We start from the raw sequence: 23199 nt of genomic DNA on the forward strand, positions 1-23199 counted from the left end.
CATCATTCAGTACGCTGGCTGCAGCTGATGGTTATTTGTCTTTTAACAGGATGTTGATATCAAATGGGTGGAGTACCAGAACATGATCAAATACCTCAGCCAGTGGATCAAACACAATGTGGCCATAATGTTGGACAGATCTTTCCCCAACAACCCCGTGGAACTCAAGGTTTGTTTTTTTCTACAAACGTTTCTAAGTTTATAAGCAGAAGTATCAACGTGTTTCTCTGAGGGCACAATATAACGGTGGAAAAACATGTATAGCACCCTTAAGCCCCTCTTCCTGCTTCTGTAAATACAGCTGGAAGCAACGCTTCTCATTCATCAGTTTGCACCTCTAGCTGGCCAGCAGAGCTGAAACACAATTAATTTTCTTACATTATGCTGTTTATATGTATTTATTAAAAAGAAATTCCCATCTCACCCTCTGTGGGTGGTCTCATCCTTCCAAGCTCGGGTCCTCTACCAGAGGCCTGGGATCTAGAGGGTTCTCTGCAGTATCTTAGCTGTTTCTGCACTTTTCTGGACTGATGGCTGATGCTTTCGTCACTCCTCCAGGTTGGGGGTTACTGCCCCAAGTGTCCTGATGACCATGGGCACCACCAAAGTCTTCACTCTGCGGGCTATCTGAAGTTTTTCTTTGAGGCCCTGGTACTTCTCTAGTTTCTTGTGTTCCTTTTTCCTGACGTTGCCATCACCACTTTGACCTTGGGGCTTCCAGTCCGTACTCTACGCAGTTGTTCATGTACACGATGCCAGCCACTTGATTGTGGTGTTCCATGGATGCTTTCCCTGCCAGCAACTTACACCCTGCAGTTATGTGGTGGATTGTCTCAGGAGCTTATTTGCATAGCCTACACCTTGGGTCTTGTCTGGTGTGGTAGATCTTGGTCTCCGTTGCTCTGGTGTTCAGGGCCTGTTCCTGTGCAGCCATGATGAGTTTCTCTGTGCTGTCCTTCAGACCAGCTCTTTCTAGCCATTTGTAGGATTTCATGATATCCACCACTTCAGTTATCTGTAGGTGGTACATCCCATGTAGGGGTTGATATTTCCCGTGTCTCCTCCTCTTTTCACAATTGTCTGAGGTAAGCTTAGCAAAAAGAAAATTGATGTATTGCCTACAATAGATCACTGTTACAGATCTCTAAAAAAAAATCATGCATATTTCCTGAAAAAAGGAAAACCCCTGATTGCTGCTTCAAGTTGGAACACGAACATTAAAGCTATATCTAGTATGTGGAGGTTGTAGCTGCAACAACTGAACAAGGTTTTCAGCCGTTGGGATACCAGGTTCGCCGCCGATGCATGAAATATCTTATTTGGGTCCATCTGTTGTAGGCTTCACCTAAACCCACTCTGGTTTTATATCTTTTATAGTCGCTCCTCTTCTGAGAAGGATAACGATATCTTCTGGGCTCAGAAGCAGCTGCTTAACTTGCGGAGTCCGCCATTTTCCACAGTGCCGGCCTTGCTGTGCCGAGCGGACTGTTTAGCTGCTCTGTTGGCTGGTAGATGTACACATAAACCCAGAGTCGTGCCCATTAGATAAATATTTGATTCTTTTTTTTAGTTAAAATATAGCTTTTAAAGGAAATTCTGTACCTTCATTCTGCACACCTCTAAATGCCCAGTGGAGGAATTATTTAAAAAAAAAATAGATTTTTATAAAATTGTTACGTATTCAACCTTTTAGTCAAACTGATTGGTCAAGGTTAAAGCCCTTCGGATATAGTTTAAGTCAATATGAGGAAGCCGAGATCTTAAAACACCCATTAGCTTTAAACAAGCAATACCTTTTTACAGTGAAGAAAAGTTCCTCTCTTTTAAGATGATTTTGCTGAATGCTTGCTGTGCTTTAGAAACAACTAAAAATTATCATTTTTATTTCACATTTCTGCTTTCTTACAGGCACTTTATACTCAGTATCAGCAGTTTAAAGAACGCGAAATCCCACCCAAGGAAAACGAGAAAACAAAAATTAAAAATCTCTACAAAATGCTCGAGGTATTCAAAACAGATGATTAAGTCATGTTTGGTCTCAAACCTTTTGAATGATGACAAGTGTGTTTGTATTCTGACAGATGTGGATTGAGTTTGGACGTATTCAGCTACCCCCGGGTCATCATCCGAACGATGTGGAGAAGGAATGGGGTAAATTAATTGTGGCAATGCTGGAAAGAGAGAAGAGCCTGCGGCCAGAAGTGGAAAGGTATGTGGAAGCACTTTTTTTGACCTGGTCCATCATGATTTATTAGAAGTCTAGTCTTTAAAGTCTTGGTAAAGGAATTTATGGTTTATTTGAAAGTCACTAGCTGGTCTTAACATGTTATAATGTGACTGAGGCCATATATATATATATATATATATATATATATATATATATATATATATATATATTTGTGTGTGTATAAAAAGACTATCGTATAAACAGCGATACCGGAATCAGTGTGATGCACTCCTGGGTTGGTCTTGCTTGCTGAGTGCTCTCATATTGTATTACAAGCCTGTGAGTGAAACTAGACACCTCGGGTTTTGATGGATGTTCATGTGGGACCTGCAGAAATTTTCCTCACTCTTTGCTCAGAGAGGAGATTCATATTCATGAATCGTTGTGCACAGATTCACTGTAGGGTTCAGAAGTACAAATGATAAAAGACAAGTTTTTATTTAATTTTGAATGATATAAAAAAAGAGCTGGGATGAGAATGATCTCCTCTAAATCTGAGACCATGGAGTCAGAAAAGGGTAGAAGGCCTTCTCCAGCTCAGGGAGGAGGTCCTGCCTCAAGTGGAGGAGTTTAAGTATCTCGTGGTCTTGTTCACGAGTGAGGGAAAGATGGAGCGGGAGGTTGACAGGCGGATTGGTGCCGAGTGCTGTGATGCGGGTGTTGTACCGGTCTGTCGTGGTGAAGAGAGAGCTGAGTGGGAAGGTGAAGCTCTTGATTTACCGGTTGATCTACGTTCCTACCCTCACCTATGGTCAGGAGCTTTTGGTAGTGACCCAAAGAATGAGATTGTGAATACAAGAGGCTGAAATGAGGTTTCACCGTAGGGTGTCTGGGCTCTCCCTCAGAGATATGGCACACCTGTCCCTTCCAGCTCATCTGTCTGACCAGGGGGTGTGGGCTATTGAGTACCGCAGCTCTAGATGATCTACTGCAGTGGACCTTCTCTTGTGATAGAAACATTGTTTTTCTGGAGCATGCAGGCGTGACCATTAATACTCCTCCATCTTTCTGTGGAGGAATGCAGTCAAGTCTGTTTGTGCAGCTTCACAACCTGAAAAGACTCGTTAATACAATAATAATTATTACTTCTGTTTACGTGTGCTAAACATAATCTCAGGTTTTAGAATCTTGCCCTATTGACTTTATATTAATAGTTATTCTTAACTTTGATCTTGTCAGTTTTTCAAAACTGTTGAAAATCAGATTTTTTTTTCTTGGCTTGTTGGAAAAAAAATAAGAATGAAATAAGAAAAACTAATTTTTCATTAAATTTTCTTCAAGTTGCCTCAGTAGTCTGCGTTTAAGGACGTTATGTTGATTTTTAGTCCAAAAATGTAAATAAAACATAATGCTCGAGCACATTTTGATTCATTATTGAGCGCTCACTCTTTTTAATCTTAATTTCTCATCTCAAACTTTCTTTCCTTCAGTGTGTTTCTTTAAAAAAATATCTTATTTCTATAGAGACACTGTTTGGTGCTCTGTTTACAGTAGTTGGGATAACTTTACACATTCTTTCTGGCTTCCAACAACATCTGCGTTGGGTGTGGTGACAGCTGACAGAAACAAAAATTCAGAATAATTTTTTCTTTGGCTGTCCTTTTTAATCCTCTTACTTTGTGTGGCGATGCTTTGTCTCAACCTGTTACTTGATTTTAATCCCCTAAGGAGGGAGTCGTATTTCAGGGTGGGATCTTTTCTCTTCGCCCTTCCTTCACCTGGCTGTGATGCTATAAATACGAGTGATTTTGGAAGTTGTTTCGTCACTTGATGCTTGAAGTCAGGCTGCAGAGACGGGAGAGTTATAGTCGATGACGATGTAAAGTAAGATGGCCTATTTGAGCAGGACCTCGACAGTTAGCAACAGTAGCTTTAACACTAGCTTCGGCTCCAGTGACAGCATCCTGAATGAGCCGTTACAAATTAACAGCTCCATTTTTCTCAATAATAACATCGCCTATGGATCCAGGTGAGGTCGGCTAGTAAAAACATAAAAAAACACCTTCAGTACATGTTTGATTGTATCTGTTTGTTTTAAATTAGGCTTGAGATGTTGCAGCAGATAGCCAACCGAGTCCAGCGGGACTGTGTGAACGGTGAAGACAAGCTGGCTTTGGCGAGAACGGCCCTCCAGTCGGTATGCTTTCAGCAAAGTCTGCTTTAATTAAAGCTGCAATAAAATGGCACTAACTGAGGTTCGAAATGAGTTTTGAAATTTTTTTTATCTACAAGGATACAAAACGTCTGGAGTCTGGGATTCAGTTCATGAACGAGGCTGAGATTGCAGGCTATCTGTTGGAGTGTGAGAGCATCCTCAGGCAACAAGTCGTGGACATCCAAGTTCTGCTGGATGGGAAGTTCCCGTTTGCAGATCAACTTATTCAAAGGTAGGAATCCAGTCCTACAAAAATGAGAGCCTGAATTTTCCCTCGCATTAAGACATGTCCCACATCTTCTCACTAGGGTGTCTAAGCTTAGAGATGACCTTCTGGCCCTTCGAGCCGAGTGCTCGTCAGTCTACAGCAAAGGTCGCACCCTGACCACGGAGCAGACCAAAATGATGATCTCAGGCATCACACAGAGCCTGAACGCGGGCTTCCCTCAGAACATCAACTCAAGCCTGACACCAGGCATTAATCCTACACTCACCTCAGGGGGGCTGGGCACACCTGGGTCCACATTCACCTCTAGCCTTACACCGTGCCTGACACCATCCTTGACCCCATCCATCACCACAGCCCTGACTCCCAGTCTGCAGCCTGCTTCAGTCCAAAGCTACATGGGAAACGGCAGCAGCATGGAACCGGGTCGCCTCATGCATCTGAAACACATGCAGATCCGAAAACCGTTGCAGAAGTCTTCGCTGGCTGACCCCAGCATGACAGAGGAGGAGGTTAACATGAAATATGTGCAGGATCTCCTGAACTGGGTGGAGGAGATGCAGGTAAGTCATCTTCATCTGTTTAATCACAACTACGGAAAACGATGAAGTCCTAAATAAATGGATTTGATTCATGTCTGTTTAAAGCTGCAGCTGGAGCGCTCCGAGTGGGGCACGGACCTACCGAGCGTGGAGATGCATTTAGACAATCACAAGGGTGTGCACAGAGCAATCGAAGAATTCCAGATGAGTCTTAAAGAAGCCAAACTGAGTGAGGTAAGCCTGCTTTTAGTTTTAGATTCATTTGATTTGAACTTTATTAGAGCGATTGCAATAATTCTGTTTTTGTCCAGATTCAGATGACCCTACCCCTTAAGCTGACCTATTCTGACAAAGTGAACAAACTAGAACGGCATTATGAGTGTCTGTTGGTACGTTGGTATTAAACCTAAAGATGCGTGGTTTTGTTTTTATTTGTCTGACTGTTTAAATGTCGGATTCTTCCAGAGCGGTTCGAGGGAGCGGCAAAGCCACCTAGAACACCTTCATGACTTTGTGTCGCAGGCAACTCAGGAGCTCATCTGGCTGAACGAAAAGGAGGAGGAGGAGGTTGCCTTCGACTGGAGCGACCGCAACTGCAGCATCTCCAAGAAAAGAGACTATCATGCAGTAAGGGTTGTTTGTTTTATTAGTTAACCATAATTTTATCTGTGGAATCTTCCATACACTCAAAAAAAAAGAAAGTCAAATGTGCTGCCCGGGCTGCACTTTAATCCATCGTATTAATATCCGTGAGAGGGTTTGTGCATGAATGGTGCCACGGCTGGATGGCAGAAACACTCCGCTTAATAATGTCTTTAATGTCTGCAGGACCTGATGAGGGAGCTGGATGAAAAGGAAGAAGCCATCAAGTTGGTGCAGGACAAGGCGGAGCGTCTCATGCTCAAGAACCACCCAGCTAGAATAACTATTGAAGTACGCCTTCTTTATTCACTTAACTTCACTTTTCTTTGATTTTCTATGGCTACTTTTAGCTTTTGAATCTGTTTTTAATTTATTTATTTTTGTTTCAGGCGTACAAAGCTGCAATGCAGACACAGTGGAGCTGGATTTTGCAGCTCTGCTCATGTGTGGAACAACATCTCAAGGAGAACGCCGTCTATTTTGAGGTGCGATCTCATCTGAAGCTTTTACAGTACATACCACAAACTGGATTTATCTTTTCATGGTTAAAAATGTTGCATTTGTTCCCTTCGTGAGCAGTTTTTCAGTGATGCCAAAGGGTCCATGGACTACCTAAAGAGCCTTCAAGAGTCGATTCAAAGAAAGTACAGCTGCGATCGATCCAGCAGCCTTCACAGACTGGAAGATCTCATTCAGGAGTCCATGGTGAACCAACGCAACAATGTGAAGTGTGTGCATGTATGGATGTTGCAAATTTAAAGAAACTATGTTTTTTGGTGTGTTCTCAGGATGAGAAAGAGCAGCTCCTTCAGTACCGCAGCACTGTAGCAGGGTTAGTAGGCAGAGCCAGAAACATTGTGCAGCTGAAACCCAGAAACCCTGAATCTCTTCTGAGGTCCTCCATTCCTGTTAAAGCAATCTGTGATTATCGTCAGATTGAGGTACCACTGCCATGCTGCGTTGTTCACGCTTCCTCTCTTTTAATCTGAAGGATTTTAGAGTAAATGTATATGAACCTCTCGCTGTTCTTCCAGATTACCATTTATAAGGATGATGAGTGTGTGCTGGCCAACAACTCTCACCGAGCCAAGTGGAAAGTCATAAACCCAGCAGGGAACGAGGCCATGGTGCCCTCCGTTTGCTTCACTGTGCCCCCGCCCAACAAAGACGCCGTTGACACGGCTTCTAGGTGAGAGGGTGACGGCGTAGGTGCCAGATCTGCTCTGGAACCTGCGGCTGCCGATTACGTCACACTACATGATTGGCTGGGTGTCGGTACATTCATGCAGATTTTGTTTGGTCCAAACAAATTGCGGAAGGTACATTGGCACATTGATGTTGAAGATTTTGATCTGTCTGGTCAAACTGACAATAGTGTGCAGAAAAATCAGGGTTAGCTCCTAGCGTTAGTCATCTGCTTACATACAGATGTCAAATACTGAGCATGTGCGTGCGTTTGCATACATACCTAGACCGATGCAGAGGTGGCTGCATTTCTTACAGATATCCCCTGGGGGTGCGGCGAGCTGCAGACTTGACTGCACTCAGGAACTATTTGATGATTTAACCCCCAATCAAATCCATTAATGCTGAGGGTCAAGCAGGGAGGCATTGGGTCCAATTTTTTTAAGGTATTTAGTGTCATCCAACTGTGGATTTAAACCCACGATCTCCCAGTCTCAGAGCGGACACTCATACCACTAGGCTGTTGAGCAGGTACCTTATATATATATATATATATATATATATATATATATATATATATATATATATATATATGTATGAATAAACGGCATGACGTGAAAATAATAAAGCTCCGTTGACCAGCTGGAGATGCTCATTCACAAACAAGCGGCGTAGCTTCTAGCCATAATCACGAAAGTAGGGAGAAGGGCTTAAGGTGTAATACATTTTACCGCCTGTAGATGGTGTCTTCCAGATTTCTTCGTTCATTATATAAATGCATATAAAATTTATAATATATATAAATTGTTTCAGGTCCGTTTTGTTGGTAGTTTGATGTGGAAGCCATGTAGTTTGTTCAACTGTCGTTGCCGTCGAGTGACATCTTCGGCAGTTCCCTGAGCTGATCTGGCACCCCGAGCACATCTGTTACCTGTACCAGGATCCCCCTCTATGTCTTCACCTTTGCTCTTAATAAAAGTTCTCCCCCTCCTCTAGAACGGAGCAGTTGTACCAGAATGTCCTGGCGCTGTGGCACCGCGCCCACGTCAACATGAAGAGCGTGGCGTCATGGCATTATCTCATGACTGACATCCGCGCCATCCGCAACTGGAACACGGCCTCGGTATGTCTACTTATTTCTCTAGAGGTTTATCAGTCACATAACTGATGATCACGTCTGATAACCGGGTGCACCGATGACCTGTTTCTGAGGAAATCTGAGAAGGTGTCTGTCTTCCATTTTTATTTTCACAACACCACCAGATAAAGACCATGTTGCCAGGGGAGCACCAGCAGGTCTTGAGCAACCTGCAGTCGCACTTTGATGAGTTTCTGGAGGACAGCAAAGAGTCTGAGCTGTTCACAGTGGCGGATTGTTCGCAGCTAGAGAGAGATGTGGTGGCCTGCAAGGAGTACTACCAGGAGTTACTCAGATCTGCCGAGAGAGGCAAGGCTTTAAACCCTTTCCTTATCCTTTGAGCACGACAGAAAACAACACATTGGAGCTTTCATTTGATTCTAATTGAACTCTGTATTCCTGAAACTGTATTAGTTCTGTCATTTTCCATATTTATACGTGACTTTACCAAAAACCTTTAGCTGTAAAACTTTCTTCATTGCATCAGCTTCCAGCACTTGTTGTTGTGACTATGCTGCCCCCCAGTGGTGAACTTTTGACAAAATCCCATTTTTAAATCAAGTGCTGCGCATCAACTTCTAAAATGAAACAACTCTTTACATTATTTAATTTTAAATATAACAAAACATGTTTATCTTCTGTTTTGATGTTATTTTGCTTTTCCCTGTAAACAGAAGAACACGAAGAGTCCGTGTACAACCACTACATCTCAGAAATACGCAACTTCCGAATGCAGCTGGAGGCCCACGAGGAACACCTGATCAGGAAGATCCGCACGCCACTGGAAAGAGATGACCTGGATCAGAGTCTGCAGTGCATCTCGGAGCACGAGGCACATATCTTGACTCTTTTTCAAGTTGTCTGATAATTCTTTATGTTTTTTTAACCCTAATTGTCTGATTTCCACTTTGCAGAAGAAAACAGGCGAATTGGAGAGGCTGAAGGAAGACCTGGCCGTCCTGAAGGAGAAGTGTGAGCTGTTCCTCAGGCAGGCTGCAGGTTCTCCGTCTGTGTCGACGCTCTCCTCCGAACTTTCGGTCCTCCTTCAGAGCATGACCCAGGTGTACTCCATGTCCTCTATTTACATGGACAAGTAAGACACTACATTCATTGTCTCAAGCAGACCAGGAAGCCATTTGTTAAAGAAAAAAACAAGCACTGGAAGTGAAAAAATGTTCCTGTCTCGTCAGGCTAAAAACGGTGAGCCTGGTGGTGAAGCACAGTCAGAGCGCGGAGGCTCTTGTTAAAGCCTACGAGTCCAAACTGTACGAAGAAGAAGCCACAAACTCTAACGTCAGATCCATCGAAAGCGTCATTTCTACACTGAAGGTAACATGTTTTTAATCTTTTGGTGGAGCACTTGATTTAACATTTTTTTATTTCTGCAAGGGATCGTAATTTCATCAGTGCGATGATAACTGTGGGACTTCTGTTAACAGCAATGGCGGTCGGAGATAGATGAAAAACAGGAAGTGTTCCACGACATGGAGGATGAGCTGCAGAAAGCTGGTGTCATCAGCGACCGCATGCTCAAGGCCCACAATGAGCGAGACTTTGATCTGGACTGGCACAAGGAGAAGGCGGATCAGCTGAGTGAGCGATGGCAGAACATTCACTCACAGATTGACAGCAGGTTGGTGTGTTTTTTGTTCTCTGTAGGGTTTTTTCTGATGGTTTTCAGAGTCAAAGCGGTTCAGACGGTGTCTTTTCTGTTGATGACAGGTTACGGGACTTGGATGGTATCGGCAAATCTCTGAAACACTACAGAGACTGCTACAGCAGTCTGGATGAGTGGATCAAAGGACTGGAAGCAGAGCAGCTCAAGGCACAAGAAAACAAGCCTGATGACAGCAAAGCGCTCGCTGAGCTGTTAAACAAACAAAAGGTTAAACACACAAATCCAGGGGCATGTCTAGAAATGTATTTTTGGGGGGGTTGGCCAGGTAGGGGCAGTAATTTGGACAAGGGTAGCACATGTAAACGACTCATAACTTTGACAAAAAAGTATTTATTTTTTTTACAAAATTACAATGCATTCATCATAATCTAATTGGCTACTATAAACCCAAATAAAGTCAAAGCACAACACCATTCTATGACATTTTTCCCCAAACTGGGACTTTCTCTGATATTAAGTCAGGATTTTTTTAGAAAGGAGAGGAGGGGACACTTTGGATGAAGTAGATGTCATTTCCAGGCATTTTAGTGCTATTTAACTTTTCCTCAGATTGTAATAATTTAAATATTTTTAAACTAACAGAAATAAGTGAGCTTTAAAACTTAAAAAAATCTATGAAATAACATAAAAAACAAGAAATGAAATTTCTGTCCTGTTTGCTGTTTTGGCCCCCCTCTGGACTCGCCCCTGCATACACTCCCTCTAAATGGATCTAACTTGTGTGTGTGTTTAAATGTGCAGTAACGTACGTGTGTTTTCAGGTTCTTGTTGCTGAAATAGAACAAAAGCAGAGCAGGATTGATGAGTGTCAGAAGTATTCAGAGCAGTACTCATCCACCATCAAGGTAGATTATTTGAACACATAATTCAGTTCCTTAGCCTTTACTAAAGAAAAATGTGGAAATAATTCCAACATAATTTATGTATATGTAGGATTTTATTTCTGAATATTAGATTTGTTGTTTTTAAAGACATCAGGGCAATTATCAAAAGCAAAAAAAAAACAAAACAAAAAAAAACAATGTTATTCTTTTTTTTTTAAATAAATTGTAGGATTATGAACTTCAGCTGATGATGTTCAGAGCGATGGTCGACTCCCAACACAAATCCCCCCTAAAGAAACGGAGGATTCAGAGCTCTTCTGACGCCATTCAACAAGAGGTCAGAGTTCAAATCTAGCTTTGCTTTAAAAAAAATCCTCCTTGGGCAGAACGTGCTGAGTGGCATTCTGTCGCCTACAGTTTATAGACCTCCGAACACGCTACACCACTCTCGTGACTCTGATGACCCAGTATGTGAAGTTTGCCAGTGAAACGCTGAAGAGGACTGAAGACGAGGAGGTAACTTTCAATCAGAATACTTAAAAATGAAATGTTCTTTTCTGTTTATGCATTTTTATTGGTTAGTGACGCTTTCAGTCTTTTATAGTCTCTTGCATGAATCTAACATTTGTATTCCTCCTGTACATATTTGCATGCCTTTTAGGGTGCTGTTGCAGCAACGTTGACCTGCTTTACGGGTGAAGACCGTTTGCAGAACAGCTAAGCATGGCTGCATGTAGGGTCACATGTTACTGGTGGAAACTAATTATTCATTCTTTCACAAAACGACTTTTTCTGACTTGAACCTATTGAAGAAAAATCCCTCTGGAAGTTTGTAGTGGAGTTTTATTTTTGCACTTTTTATTTTGTGATGGTAAAAAAATGACATTTTTTTATTTTACCATTTTGATTAGTTCCCAGTATTAGTGTTATTTTATTAAAATTGTTATGAAATTGCAAACTGTAGGAGAGATCTCTTTAAATTTCCCAGTGCAAATTTTTTTCTGTTTATATTCAAATGTGACTTGGCGGATGACTGATTGTGTTTGCATTATAGAACAGAAAGGCTTTTGAAAGGACAGAGGTTTCAAAATGGACAGAAAGCATGGAGGTCCAAAAAGCCAGAGGAGAAGTAGAGATTAGACAACTCAAACAACGGATCCAGGAGCAGGAAGCCTCACTTCTGGAAAAACGAGCACAGGTGGAAAAGATGGACGGAGAATTAGAAACACAAAAGCAGACCATAGTTGATCTAAAAATTCACAATTCAAAGCTTGAGCACGACGTGAGTCAGTATCGTATGAAGTTGGAGATGGCGATTAAAGGTAAATCCGAGAGTGAGCTGGAATTAAGGCGCACCAAAATTTTTATTGAGCAGTCGGAGGGCACGTGGTCTCAGACGCAGAAGAAGCTGGAGGAGCTCTTAAAGAAGGAGAACGATGGCCGAGGTTTAAATGCACAAGAACCTGAACCCCCGGGAAAAACGAATGTGGAAGAAGCCGAGTTTGCAGTTGAAGAGGCTTCGCTTAGTCAAGCCCGATCTGAAAACAAGGAGCTAGTTCTGCAGTCTTTGGGGTTCGAGTCAGAACCAAGCAGTCGTTTCGAAACGCCTGCAGCTAGAGTGGAGGAAGTTCTGCAGCAGAAACTGGAAGAGTTAGTTCAGGTCCAGAAAAAAGCAGAAATGGCTGAAGAGAACGCTCAGAGCTATAAAAACCTTTTGGATGACAGCAACAACAGATTAAAGAAACTCCAGATGGACACGGAAAGTGAAAGGACCCACATGAGTCAGAAATCGGAGGAGCTTCGGCTGGAAACCCTGAACCTGAGGAAATCTATCACTGACCTTCAGGAAGATATCCGATCTCTCCAAAGGACTAAGTCCTCATTGGAGCAAAGCACCTTTTTCCAGAGCACTGAAATCGAAGGCCTCAGAGAGCAGTTGAAGATCACTCAAGGGGAGTTGCAGAAGAAAAGCTCCATTGAGCAGGAAAACACGTACAAGATCAACAACTTAGAGGAGGAGGTGTCATCCAAACAGGCAGTAATAGATCAGCTGAAGTTCAAATGCAACGAGCTGACGAGGATGAGCGTTTCCTCCGACGGTGACATTAGAGGTCTGCAGATCCAAACGGAGTCGCTGGAAAAGGAGAGATCACTTTCCGAGCAAAAGATCAAGTCTTTAAAGAGCAAGATCGAGAGCTGGAAACAGCAGCTCCATGCATCCAAGGAAGAAAGCATCACTATAAAGAGGTCAGAGCAGGCGCTGCAGCTGAAATGCAAAAACCTTGAGGCAGAGCTTCAAAAAAGCGAAATTGTTGCTTCTCAGCTTCAGAGAAAAATAGATGAGCTGAAACAAGCAAGTTTAGAGAAAGAGCAGAATCTGAAGAACACAAAAGCTAAGTTAGAACAGGTGTTGATGGAACTCGAGAGCAAAGATCAGCACATTAAGATCTTCAAGTCTCAGGTAGACGCCACAAAGTCACAGGTCAGAATTATTGAGGAGGAGCTGAATAAAAAGTCCCAAACCTCCTACGAGCTTCAGATGAAACTGCAAGAATATAGTGAGGAGGTGAGGAAAATGGCCGATCTGCAACAGAAGATTCAATCTCTCAATTCTAAAATCACCAGCTATGAGGAAGAAATAACATCTCTGAAGTCAGAGCTGAAGTCGATGTTTGCTGAGAAGAATTTAGTTAGTCAAAAGGTCCACATGCAAAAAGCTGAAATCAATGATCTGAATGAGATCCTGAAGAAAAAAACCGCTGAGCTGCAAAAGGAAGCTAATGAAAACCAGAAGCATCTCAGTAAAATTAAAACATTAGAAGACGAGCTCATCAAACATGAACACAGTTTTAAAGGAACCACCAGCAGCTCTGAGAAAACGATAGAAAATCTAAAGCAAGAAATAAAAATTCTTCAGAGCAACAAGACAACCACTGAAAGAAAATTAGAAAGCTTGAATGTCAGGATTTCTGAGATGAGCTCGTCTCTGCAAAGAGCTAAAGACGAATTGGCTCAAGAGATCAAAGAAAAGAAGTTAAAAGATTCCAAAATCACACTGCTTGAGACTGAGCTCCAAAGAAGCAGCCTAACGATGAAAGAGGCGATGTCCACTTCGGACAAATCCCGATCAAACCTTCAACATGAAAACACAATCCTTAAGAGGGAGAAATCTGAAGCAGTGGAGACAAACATCTCTTTAGGAACTGAAGTCAGATTGCTGAAAGACAAGCTGCAGCGTTCACAAACAGACGCTGAGCAAAAGCAAAAAGAAAGTGCCTCTCTTCAGCTGAGGTCCAAGCAGATGGAGGGACAACTGGAGAATTGTAAGAAGATGTTGGAGGAGCTGAAGAGTAAACTGGAGCTCCAGAAAGAAGGCTACGAGAGGCAGCTGTCTCTCATGCAGGCTGAAATGGAGAAAAAAGGGATTTTGGTCCAATCTGAGCTTACAAAAGAAATCCAGCAGTTACGCGGTGCAGATGTGACAAAAATGTTGAGCAAGAGTTTTAAGCAAGATGTGAAAGTGATAAAAACTGTGCATCAAACCTTAGTGGAGTCAAACCAACAAGCAGACCAGGAGCTGCAAATCAAAACAGAAAAACTGCAGCAAGAGTTATCCAAAGCCAAATCAGAAGTTGCCCAACTTGAGGAAGATAAACTCAAATTAACCTCAAAAATCAGCGCTCTGCAGAACCTTTGCAATCAGCAATCAAGTGACATTACAAAGTTTGAGAAGTCGCTGGAGGACAGCGAACGGAAACTGACACTGAAGGAAAATGAAGCGAGAGCCCTTCGAGAACAAATAGAGCTGTATGTCAGAGAGGTGAAAAGTCTTCAGGAAACGCTTTCAGCAGTAGATGTGGATGCAGCGAGGTCCAGTCATCAGTATGTGACAAACAGCAAGGCGGGTCTCTTGAATGCTGAAGATCAGATGGTGAAGAAGATGATTAAAGATGGAAAATGCAGCAAGGAAGAAGAGACTTTCAAAATAAAAGAGGTACACATGATACTACTACTGCATTACAAGGGTCTAATGTTATAGATCTGTTTGCACTGTTGTAGTTGTAGATGCACTGTAGTTTTTCTTACTTAAAGGATATTTTAATGTCCTCTCTACAGATGGCGACGTTTAAGGGAGGAAACCTTCTAAAGGAAGAGATCTCTTCCACCATTCAACCAAGAGATGTGAATTACAAAAGCAATGTCGTCTCTGATTTCTCCACTTCCATCACAGCACATGGATACATGGCTCTGTGTGGTCCAACAGACCAACAACCCAATGAAACTAACCTCAGTAAGACGAGAACGTATACGATTACGGAAATCCACGAAACCACAAACACATCCAAAAACAGCACCACAAATTTTGGCGGAAAGCTGGCAAGTTCCCCAAAAAGCTCAGAGTTTAACAGGAACGCAGACATTCAGTTCTTGGATGAAGGGGTTTTGAGAAAGGTGGAGATGGGCCTAATAACCACGGAGCAGCTACAGGCATTGCTTGCTCAGCACACTGGCAAACCGACTACAATCGCTGGAGTTTATGTGGAGTCGAGTAAGAAGAAAATATCCTTCCTGGAGGCGGCTGAGAAGGGGTTTTTAGCAAAGACATATGCCCTTGAGTTTCTTGAGGCTCAGGCTGCCACCGGGAGTCTTGTAGATCTGGTCACAGGAGAAGCACTCTCGGTTGCCGAGGCTTTGAAGAGAGGAATCATAGATATAAGTGTGAAAGACAAACTGGTGGAGGCAGAGAAAGCCAGTAGTGGCTACTTATCTAAGGGCAAAAAGCTATCTGTGTATCAGGCAATGGAGGAGAGGATTCTTGATCGATATAAAGCCAAGAAGATCCTTGAGGTTCAGGTTTCTACCGGAGGATTGATCAACCCAGAGACCGGTGTTAGAGTACCAACTCTCATTGCTTTAAGTCAGGGAATTTTGAGCAAAGAGCTTCTGCAGAGCCTGTACGATCCAGTGAGCAACCCAAAAGGTTTCCACAACCCCGACATGGGACAGAAGGCATATTATTGTGAAATACTAAAGACAAGCTTGTACGACGTTGACGGTGGAGTGTTTCTCATTCCGTTTGGCGAGCGACGCCTAACAAACACATCTCCTATGTCTCCCCATCGAGTGTCTGTTGTCAACAGCAGCTGTGGATCAGAAATGTCAGTGTACGAAGCGTTCAAGGGGAAGCACATTGACAAGAAGACATACCTGTTTCTGTCACAGCAGGAGAGCGAATGGCAAGAAAACTCGATCGTTGACCCCAGTGGAAGCCCGCGTCACATCATCACTGACGCCAGAAGTGGACGACAGCTTTGTCTTGAATCCGCCCTGAGTCAGAAGTTTCTTGAAATGTCTGAGTTTGAAAACTATCGCAGTGGTCTTCTCAGTATCTATGAGGTTGTGGATATTATCTTTTCAAGAAGGGTTGTTGTAGAAGACGTTAACAGCACGATCTCTGGTCTCTGGGACATCACTCAGAAGAAGAGGCTCTCAGTTTTTCAGGGCTTTAAGCAAGGGTTTACTGATAGAGTTACGGCCTTACAACTCCTAGAGTCCCAGGCCTGCACTGGGGGAATATGTGATCCCTCGTCAGGGGAGAAAGTTGCCCTTTCTGAGGCTCTCAAAAGAAGTCTCGTTGACGAGGCACTGGAACAGCAGCTCCAACAGTTTGAGCAGGCATTTAATGGCATTGCTCACCCCAAGACTGGGAAGATTTTGTCCGTTTTTGAAGCTGTTCAGGAAAATCTCCTCCCGAAGGATGCTGGCTTTCGCTGTGTGGAATTCCAGCTCTTGACCGGTGGACTGATCAACCCCAGTACCCGCGATAAAGTGTCGCTTGACGAAGTCATTCAAAGTGGCCTCGTCGACAAAGTTACAGCAACCATGCTGAAAGATGACAAGTTCCACACTAAAAGTCTCACATGTCCAAAAACCAAGAGAAGAGTCACATTCAAAGAGGCACTGGAAAGAAGTGTGTTCGACTGCCACACGGGTTTAAGATTATTGGAGGCCACAAAGGTTCACAGCTACGGGGCCAAAACAACATTTCATTATGTTTGGGCTTACAAATAGATGGCTGTATGTATACAGTCATCTATATATATATATATATATATATATATATATATATATATATATATATATATATATATATATATATATATTTAGTTTGATGCTCAAAGTTTTTTTCATGATTCATGTAAATTTTAACATTGTTTTTTTTAAGCATCCTCCAAGGTTTATATGCTCTTACTCTAAAGACTTACCTTAAAGATCAAGTTCACTGAGAAACTGTTTTTGTTACTTGTTATTTTTGAAATATCATTGGTCACTCTGGATTTAACGTGCCAGTTAACCCCATGTCCTGCATTATCCGTCAATAGAAAATAGACGGAGAAACACTCGGATTAGAAAATCCCATCTATTCCACATCACATGGAAAATTAGCATTCATGGACTCACCGATCTTGGCTCGTGACAGGAAAGGCTGTTGTAGTGCAGCCTGACTAGTAGAAGCTAACCGTTAGCATTAGCAACTCCACATCATGGCAGAACTCCTTCAAGCTTGTGTTTATGTGGCGATAAAACATCAAAGTTGCAGAGCAAACAGAGTCAGTGGTAAGGTCGCATTGCTGTTAGCCAGTCAGAGGCATTTCAGAATATCAACCGCCTTCTGCCCCCCCCCCCCCCCCCTCCCCCGTTCGGACTCCCATGTACTTCCTGAAACAGACGTGCCTGAGCTTTTTTCCCACTGAGATTGATTCACAAAGCAATCATTCATACTAGAGACCACTGCAAATGTATTGAAAAAAATTAGTGAACTTGGTCTTTAAACAAAGCAAGTCGCTCCTTGTGTGTGTTTTGCATATTTTTAATGAAAAGTTCTGCTGTTGAGCACCTGCCTGTTGTGATTCTAGAGATCTGTTGATGAGGAGAAGCGAGAGCATGGCGATAAAGTTAGCAAACTGTTGCACTGGATGTCCGATGCTAAACGGACCATGAGCAATGATGGGCATGCTCTGAAAGATAGTAATGCCAACACAGATGCTTCAAATAAACAGCAGGTAATTAAAGTGTGGGCTTTGACTTGTACTGGGGATGATGCAACACAAGTCTCTGCTGTTGCACGATTTTTAATAAAACACCTTTAACCTTTCGACTGTTGTAATGACCTCACTTGGCCATGAAAGTTCACTAATGATATATGATTGTGTGATTAAATGTATTTAACAAGTCCTTAAAGTTGCACAAGCACTCGTCTTGAATGACCTCATCAGCCCCATGTGTGGGGCATGTGAAATGTTTATATTAGATTATTATTTTATTTAGAGAAAAAACAGGAAGGTTCGTTTTTGACACTCAAACGAGTCTGGTTGCTCTACAGCTGGAAAGGACATGGGAAAAACAAACACACCAATGAGAAAACACATTTTTATTTTCACGTTTGAAATAAATCTCAGTGGGTATTGTAGTGACAGCTGATATTACCTACATATTTTTACTGAGTTATAATTGGCCCAAAAGAAATAATTGAAAACAAATATGAGTTGTTTTCAAATGTGCTTTAACGTGAATGTTGGGCGACTTCATACAGTTTAACAAATGTATGAAATTAGAAAAGAGATTAAAGCATTAAAACCGTAGAAACTAATTACACTTGTGCTATTGTAATTTATTTCAATTATATTACCATTCATAATAAATATACAAATACATACTATTTACCTTGTTTATTTTTTCCTATGTTAAAATATTTAAAAGAAAATTCTGAAAAAACAAAAATAATTTTTAAAAATGGTCTTTATTCCCCATAAAATATGCAGTGAAGACATATTAGATAATATACGTTTACTAATCAGTTTGTTTTACACAACACACATGAAATTGTTAAATTTGACAAAACTGAACATTTGGAGCTTTGACCTTTCTACTTTCTGCATGTCTGAGTTCATAAAATGAGTGTTTCTAATATTTAATCTCACTTTGTAGGCATTCTCATTTCTGACAATATTGTTCAACAAGTATAAAATTTTACATAAATTAAATACGTCTTTGCCATAATACAATATAAAATTTACAATAATCATATAACTTATTTAGAAAATGTACAGTTTTGAGCAGTTTTTTGTGTTAAATTTATTCTCTGATGCTCAAATTCAGCTAAAAATCTATTTCATTCAATCACACACATTTGTGACAACTGCTGTCCCTGTTTTAACAGCATAACCAAAAAAAAAAAAAAGAGTAATTTTAAAGGCGAACTAACTTATTGTGCTTACAGGTGTCGGCTGAGGAGATGGTTTCTAAAAAGGAACAGATTGCAGAAGCGCTCATGGCTACTCAGATGATGCTGAACAAACACGGAGACAAGTAGGAGATCCTCTAAACTGCAAGTGAATTATTATTTCTGCTGTTAGAGCTGAAATATTTATTTATTTCTTTTGCAGGATGACAGAAGAGGACAGAGAACAGACCCAGGAGCAGCTGAAGGCTCTAAGCCAGGCTTACAGTGACCTCTCTCAGCAGTGTTCAGATCAGACAACCACTGCAGATGAGGTTGGACTCTGGTCCTTTTGTTTCATGTTCTTCTTGTAATTGTGTGTAAGGAAACAGCCCGCAGGTGTTCAGCTGCATGAACTCTTACCTCTTTTCCTGAGGACAGTTTGTCTTGCATCTCCTGCAAGCCACGAGAGACACAAACTAAGTTTTGTTTAGTCAAAAACAGAAAACTCCAGTATGCTGTGAACATGCTTAACCACACCCTTATTGCACCAAAAGTTCACCATTACCAGTGTGACCAACCATTGTGACTAACGACACTTTTTGCAAGATGCAGGACGCCACATTACCAAACGCATGAAAGCTTTAAACGCGCGTGTCGCTCTCCAGTTGTAACCTTGCTGCAGTCTTGCTCGTCTGCACACTTTGTTTTAACATGCTTGTGCGGTGGTGAGTATAGATTTTACTCATGCATTCAAACAAATACACCCGTGCATTTAACCAAAAAGAAAAGAATACATATTTAAAAGTTAAAAACCAGTTAAGTTTTGTGTTTTTATTTCTTTTTGCAGGTTTCTGAAATTGCTGACACGACTGGGGGCGGGCTCTACGGTTCTCCAGAAACCCTCATGAGCTCCGACCAGCTTAACTCCGATGACAGTTTCAGAGACAATCACACCCACACACACACAATGACCCCCATCCCAGATCACGAACCAGTCAAATGCCCCCACATCTCCTCTGTGTCCCTGTCTGATATAGCAGCAGCACTGGATGACTCCTCTTGTGAGGATCTGATCATGAAGATCATAGAAATGAACCCAGTCGGTGGAGGAGTAGACGTGTGCTACACAGGGGATGTGTTGAACCTGGAGAATGCCTTTCACCTTGCTTTGATTCCTGCTTCTGTCTATGTAAGGATTTTGCGGAGAGGAAGTTCCTGTCAGGATTTGATGCAGCTGAGCACGGCTGAAAGTTTGACACATTTTGAGCAGGAAGAGATGAAAACGAGTGATGTTAAAAGGACGGTATTGAATTGTCTCTGTGGAGATAAATCAGTGAAACTAGAGAGGGATATGAACTCACTGAGGTCTGTGTGTGATGATTTAGATGACCAGTCACTAGTGAGGAAAGGGAGGGACAATGAGCTGAGGGTGGATGCTTCTGTTCAGTGTGACCTGATGAGCTCCAGCAGCACACTCGTTGTTTTGGGACATCAGCGCCGGTTTATGGGACTCGTGTTGCCTCATTCTGGGGAAATCGGTCCCACCACCAGTGAGTTCTCCAGCAAACTTATCAAGAATCAAAGGAAAATAGCAGCTTTTTACATTCCAGAGAATTCAGAGGTCATGGATATCACGTCTGCTGTTGGGAAGGGTTTGATTGATTTCGACACAGCAGAGTTTTTGAAATCCTTAGAAATTCCTGATGTGCTTCCTGATGTCAGTCACCTCAACAAAAGGTTTTCTAATTGGTTCATGTGGACAAAACTCAATGTGGAGGGATGGCATCATCCTGCAGGTTTAAACCTCCCTTCTCCAGCAGAGGCGGAGCAGTTTTTCATCTCATACCTGATGATTAACAGCTACATCGATCTCAGATCAGGCCAGAGGCATTTGATACTTGACCGCCAGCTAAACGAGATGGTTCAAGTTTTTCTTAATGACTCGGCATTTTCTCAAAATGTCTCCCACTTCGCTTTTAAAACCAGCCGTCTGCCAGCACAGGTGGATGTTGAAGCACCGTTGCTCATAAATGAGGAAACTGACGGGGCATTAAGAAACACGGATTCTGATTTTAATTATTTTATTTCCAAGAGGATTACTCAGGAGGCAGACACAATTCGGGCGTTCGAGCCTTCAGACGGTGGAGAGACTATTTTTAATAAACTACATGTGATGAGTGACAAGGCTCTGAAACTAGATCCTGTCAAGGAACTCTCTGTAAGTGATGACATTGATCCGGGCACATCAGAACCAGTTCCAAACAACAGGAAATGGACTGAAATAGAGCAAAACAGCAGAAATGATTTAGAATTGGACGTTGGAGAAGATTATGATGTTCTGGTTTCCATCTCATCACCCCAGATCATTAAAGACAAAGCTACGATGGGCTCTACTCATCAGGCTCAACCACAATCAGATGGTGACATTTTTAATCATCCTCAGGATTTATCCTCTTTTACTTTAACAGAGGGTGAAATAGAAGGGGAGGATATTGAGGTCATGCAAGCGCACGCAGAGGACGATGTAGACGTTTCCTCTGGGTCATCTGAAACAGACTTAAGTGAGCAGAAAGTTTCAGGGCTGGATGGGTCGGGCAAAAGAACGAGTGTCTTAGGAGATGAGGAACATCAGAGCTTTCTGAGTCCCGATTTAGATTTGGGTTTCAGTGAACCTTTGCAGTTTGATTTAGTTGCAGTTGAACCATTTGACCCAAATTCCAGATCTACATTTTATCCAGAAGAAAGGTACGATCATGTTTTAAATCACATAAAGGAACAAAACACACGGCAGCCAAAGGAGGCGTCTGCGGCGCTCGATTTACCCAATGAGGAGAATAATAGAGAGACGAGTTCAGAGAAGCATGAAAATCTAAAAAAGATTAGTGATCATGCACTTCCTGCTGATGTTGGTCTCCAGCCATCAGTGATGTCAGCTTCCTGTTGGAGTCTAATTACTGCAGACTGTGATTCTCACAAAGACAAACAGCCTTTCCCAGCAGGCAGTGACTCACTGGTCATAACTGATGAGCAGCAGATGGGTGGAGCTAGTGTGATGGAGAAAAGTGCTCCAACAATGGAGTCAGATTCATCTCTTCTGAGAGGCAGAACCTTCAGTACCGACTCAGAACTGCAGACTCAGCTTTTTGCTTCGAACAGCCAGTTTGGTGCTGGATTTAATTCCCAAGAGGGAAATCACGCAGCTGCTGAGAGTGAATTAGGCAAATCCACGTTGCACAACGATCCGTGTGTGGAAAGGGAGAGTGATGATGCTCACTCAGCTTTGGAAAGTGAGCAGAGTCGGAGTTACTCATCGGACAGGAGTTTGGTTGGAAATGAAGTCACGTCTAATGGTACTGATGGCATCGGACGTGCATCAAAGCAGCACTCTGGGATTAGTTCAGAATGTGTAGAGAACTGTCAGATTAAACCTTCGTGTGGAAATCCAGCACAACATCCTGACTCCTCCCCTTGTTTATCTGCGGTTTCTGTTGACACGAGTTTAACTAATACAGTCAGCCACAGCAGCAGTGACCGTAAAGATTCAGCTCTGGTTAATAAAGACTTGAGAGAACTAAACCTCACTGGTGAAAATGATGAGTCATGCGAGGAGAGGGTGGATGGTCAGATGGATACGAGAGGCAGTGAACAGATTTCTGAATCAAAAGAGGAGAGTTACAATGTTGATGGTGATCTACCCTCAGCATCATCGCATGCTGGCTTGGGACAGCCTGATGGTAAAACAGAAGATTTAGGATGTCACAATCAATCAGAGGAAGTTTCTGCCGTTTGCTTCTCAACTCAGTTTGAGATGGGTGTAAAAATGGCAGCTGAGGATGAAATTAACACAGGAAATGTGGATTTTATGGATTTTCAAACGCCACAAGCTCAAGAGGATGACTTTATTAATTCAGAGCTTGCTGAAAAAGGTCTTTTTCACCCAAGTGACACATCTCATGAACCCACTGATACGCAAAAGCATGCAGCATCCACTTCAAACAGCAATAACGAATCAGAACTCGCATCTCAGGATGGCAGTTACCATGACGACGCAGAACAATGTGATGCACCAGATATCCAGCTACAACTCCTGCAGCTTTTTAAGGCCGTTTCCACCAGCCACGACTTTTCAGTGCTGCAGGAAATGGTGGACAATCTGAGCTGTGCGCTGGGGGGTGACTCGCAGGAGAACCAGCGCCACACACTGGAGAGCATCAAGGAGGAGAGCTCTGAGGAGGAAGACACCGCTGATAAAACTCCCCAATCGTCGGCTCAGGAGTCTGAAAAATCAGACATCCTCAAAGCTGAAAAGGTCAACATTTTGATTTGCATTTGTGTTTTTCCTTCTTTGAAAACATTTC

The 23199-nt window shown here is 42.4% G+C and overlaps 2 protein-coding genes across 35 annotated transcripts in view; both read left to right on the forward strand.

Moving 5' to 3' along the window:
* dst (dystonin) overlaps positions 1-23199 on the forward strand; it is a 145719-nt gene that overhangs the window by 58477 nt on the left and 64043 nt on the right. For 25 of the 34 annotated variants that reach the window (XM_070542442.1, XM_070542447.1, XM_070542443.1 and 22 more), the window contains 29 exons: positions 50-169; positions 1909-2004; positions 2082-2209; positions 4271-4364; positions 4460-4614; positions 4691-5171; positions 5256-5384; positions 5462-5539; positions 5616-5777; positions 5979-6083; positions 6182-6277; positions 6372-6497; positions 6581-6733; positions 6827-6981; positions 7974-8100; positions 8241-8424; positions 8790-8947; positions 9030-9208; positions 9306-9444; positions 9555-9748; positions 9838-10000; positions 10555-10638; positions 10847-10954; positions 11035-11133; positions 11672-11815; positions 17535-17681; positions 18899-18987; positions 19065-19173; positions 19689-23150. In XM_070542442.1, coding sequence (XP_070398543.1) covers positions 50-169; positions 1909-2004; positions 2082-2209; positions 4271-4364; positions 4460-4614; positions 4691-5171; positions 5256-5384; positions 5462-5539; positions 5616-5777; positions 5979-6083; positions 6182-6277; positions 6372-6497; positions 6581-6733; positions 6827-6981; positions 7974-8100; positions 8241-8424; positions 8790-8947; positions 9030-9208; positions 9306-9444; positions 9555-9748; positions 9838-10000; positions 10555-10638; positions 10847-10954; positions 11035-11133; positions 11672-11815; positions 17535-17681; positions 18899-18987; positions 19065-19173; positions 19689-23150 — 7464 coding nt within the window. The remainder of the gene's footprint in view (positions 1-49; positions 170-1908; positions 2005-2081; positions 2210-4270; positions 4365-4459; positions 4615-4690; positions 5172-5255; positions 5385-5461; positions 5540-5615; positions 5778-5978; positions 6084-6181; positions 6278-6371; positions 6498-6580; positions 6734-6826; positions 6982-7973; positions 8101-8240; positions 8425-8789; positions 8948-9029; positions 9209-9305; positions 9445-9554; positions 9749-9837; positions 10001-10554; positions 10639-10846; positions 10955-11034; positions 11134-11671; positions 11816-17534; positions 17682-18898; positions 18988-19064; positions 19174-19688; positions 23151-23199) is intronic. The other 9 variants (XM_054750024.2, XM_015944210.3, XM_015944219.3 and 6 more) reach the window with 4 other exon arrangements.
* LOC129166758 (desmoplakin) lies at positions 11822-16721 on the forward strand. Its single transcript, XM_054750049.2, has 2 exons — positions 11822-14611; positions 14734-16721. The coding sequence occupies exons 1-2, from the start codon at positions 11825-11827 to the stop codon at positions 16687-16689; spliced, it is 4743 nt and encodes a 1580-aa protein (XP_054606024.2). The 5' UTR covers positions 11822-11824; the 3' UTR covers positions 16690-16721.

This window comes from Nothobranchius furzeri, chromosome 12 (assembly GCF_043380555.1).
Source record: "Nothobranchius furzeri strain GRZ-AD chromosome 12, NfurGRZ-RIMD1, whole genome shotgun sequence".
NCBI lineage: Eukaryota > Metazoa > Chordata > Actinopteri > Cyprinodontiformes > Nothobranchiidae > Nothobranchius > Nothobranchius furzeri.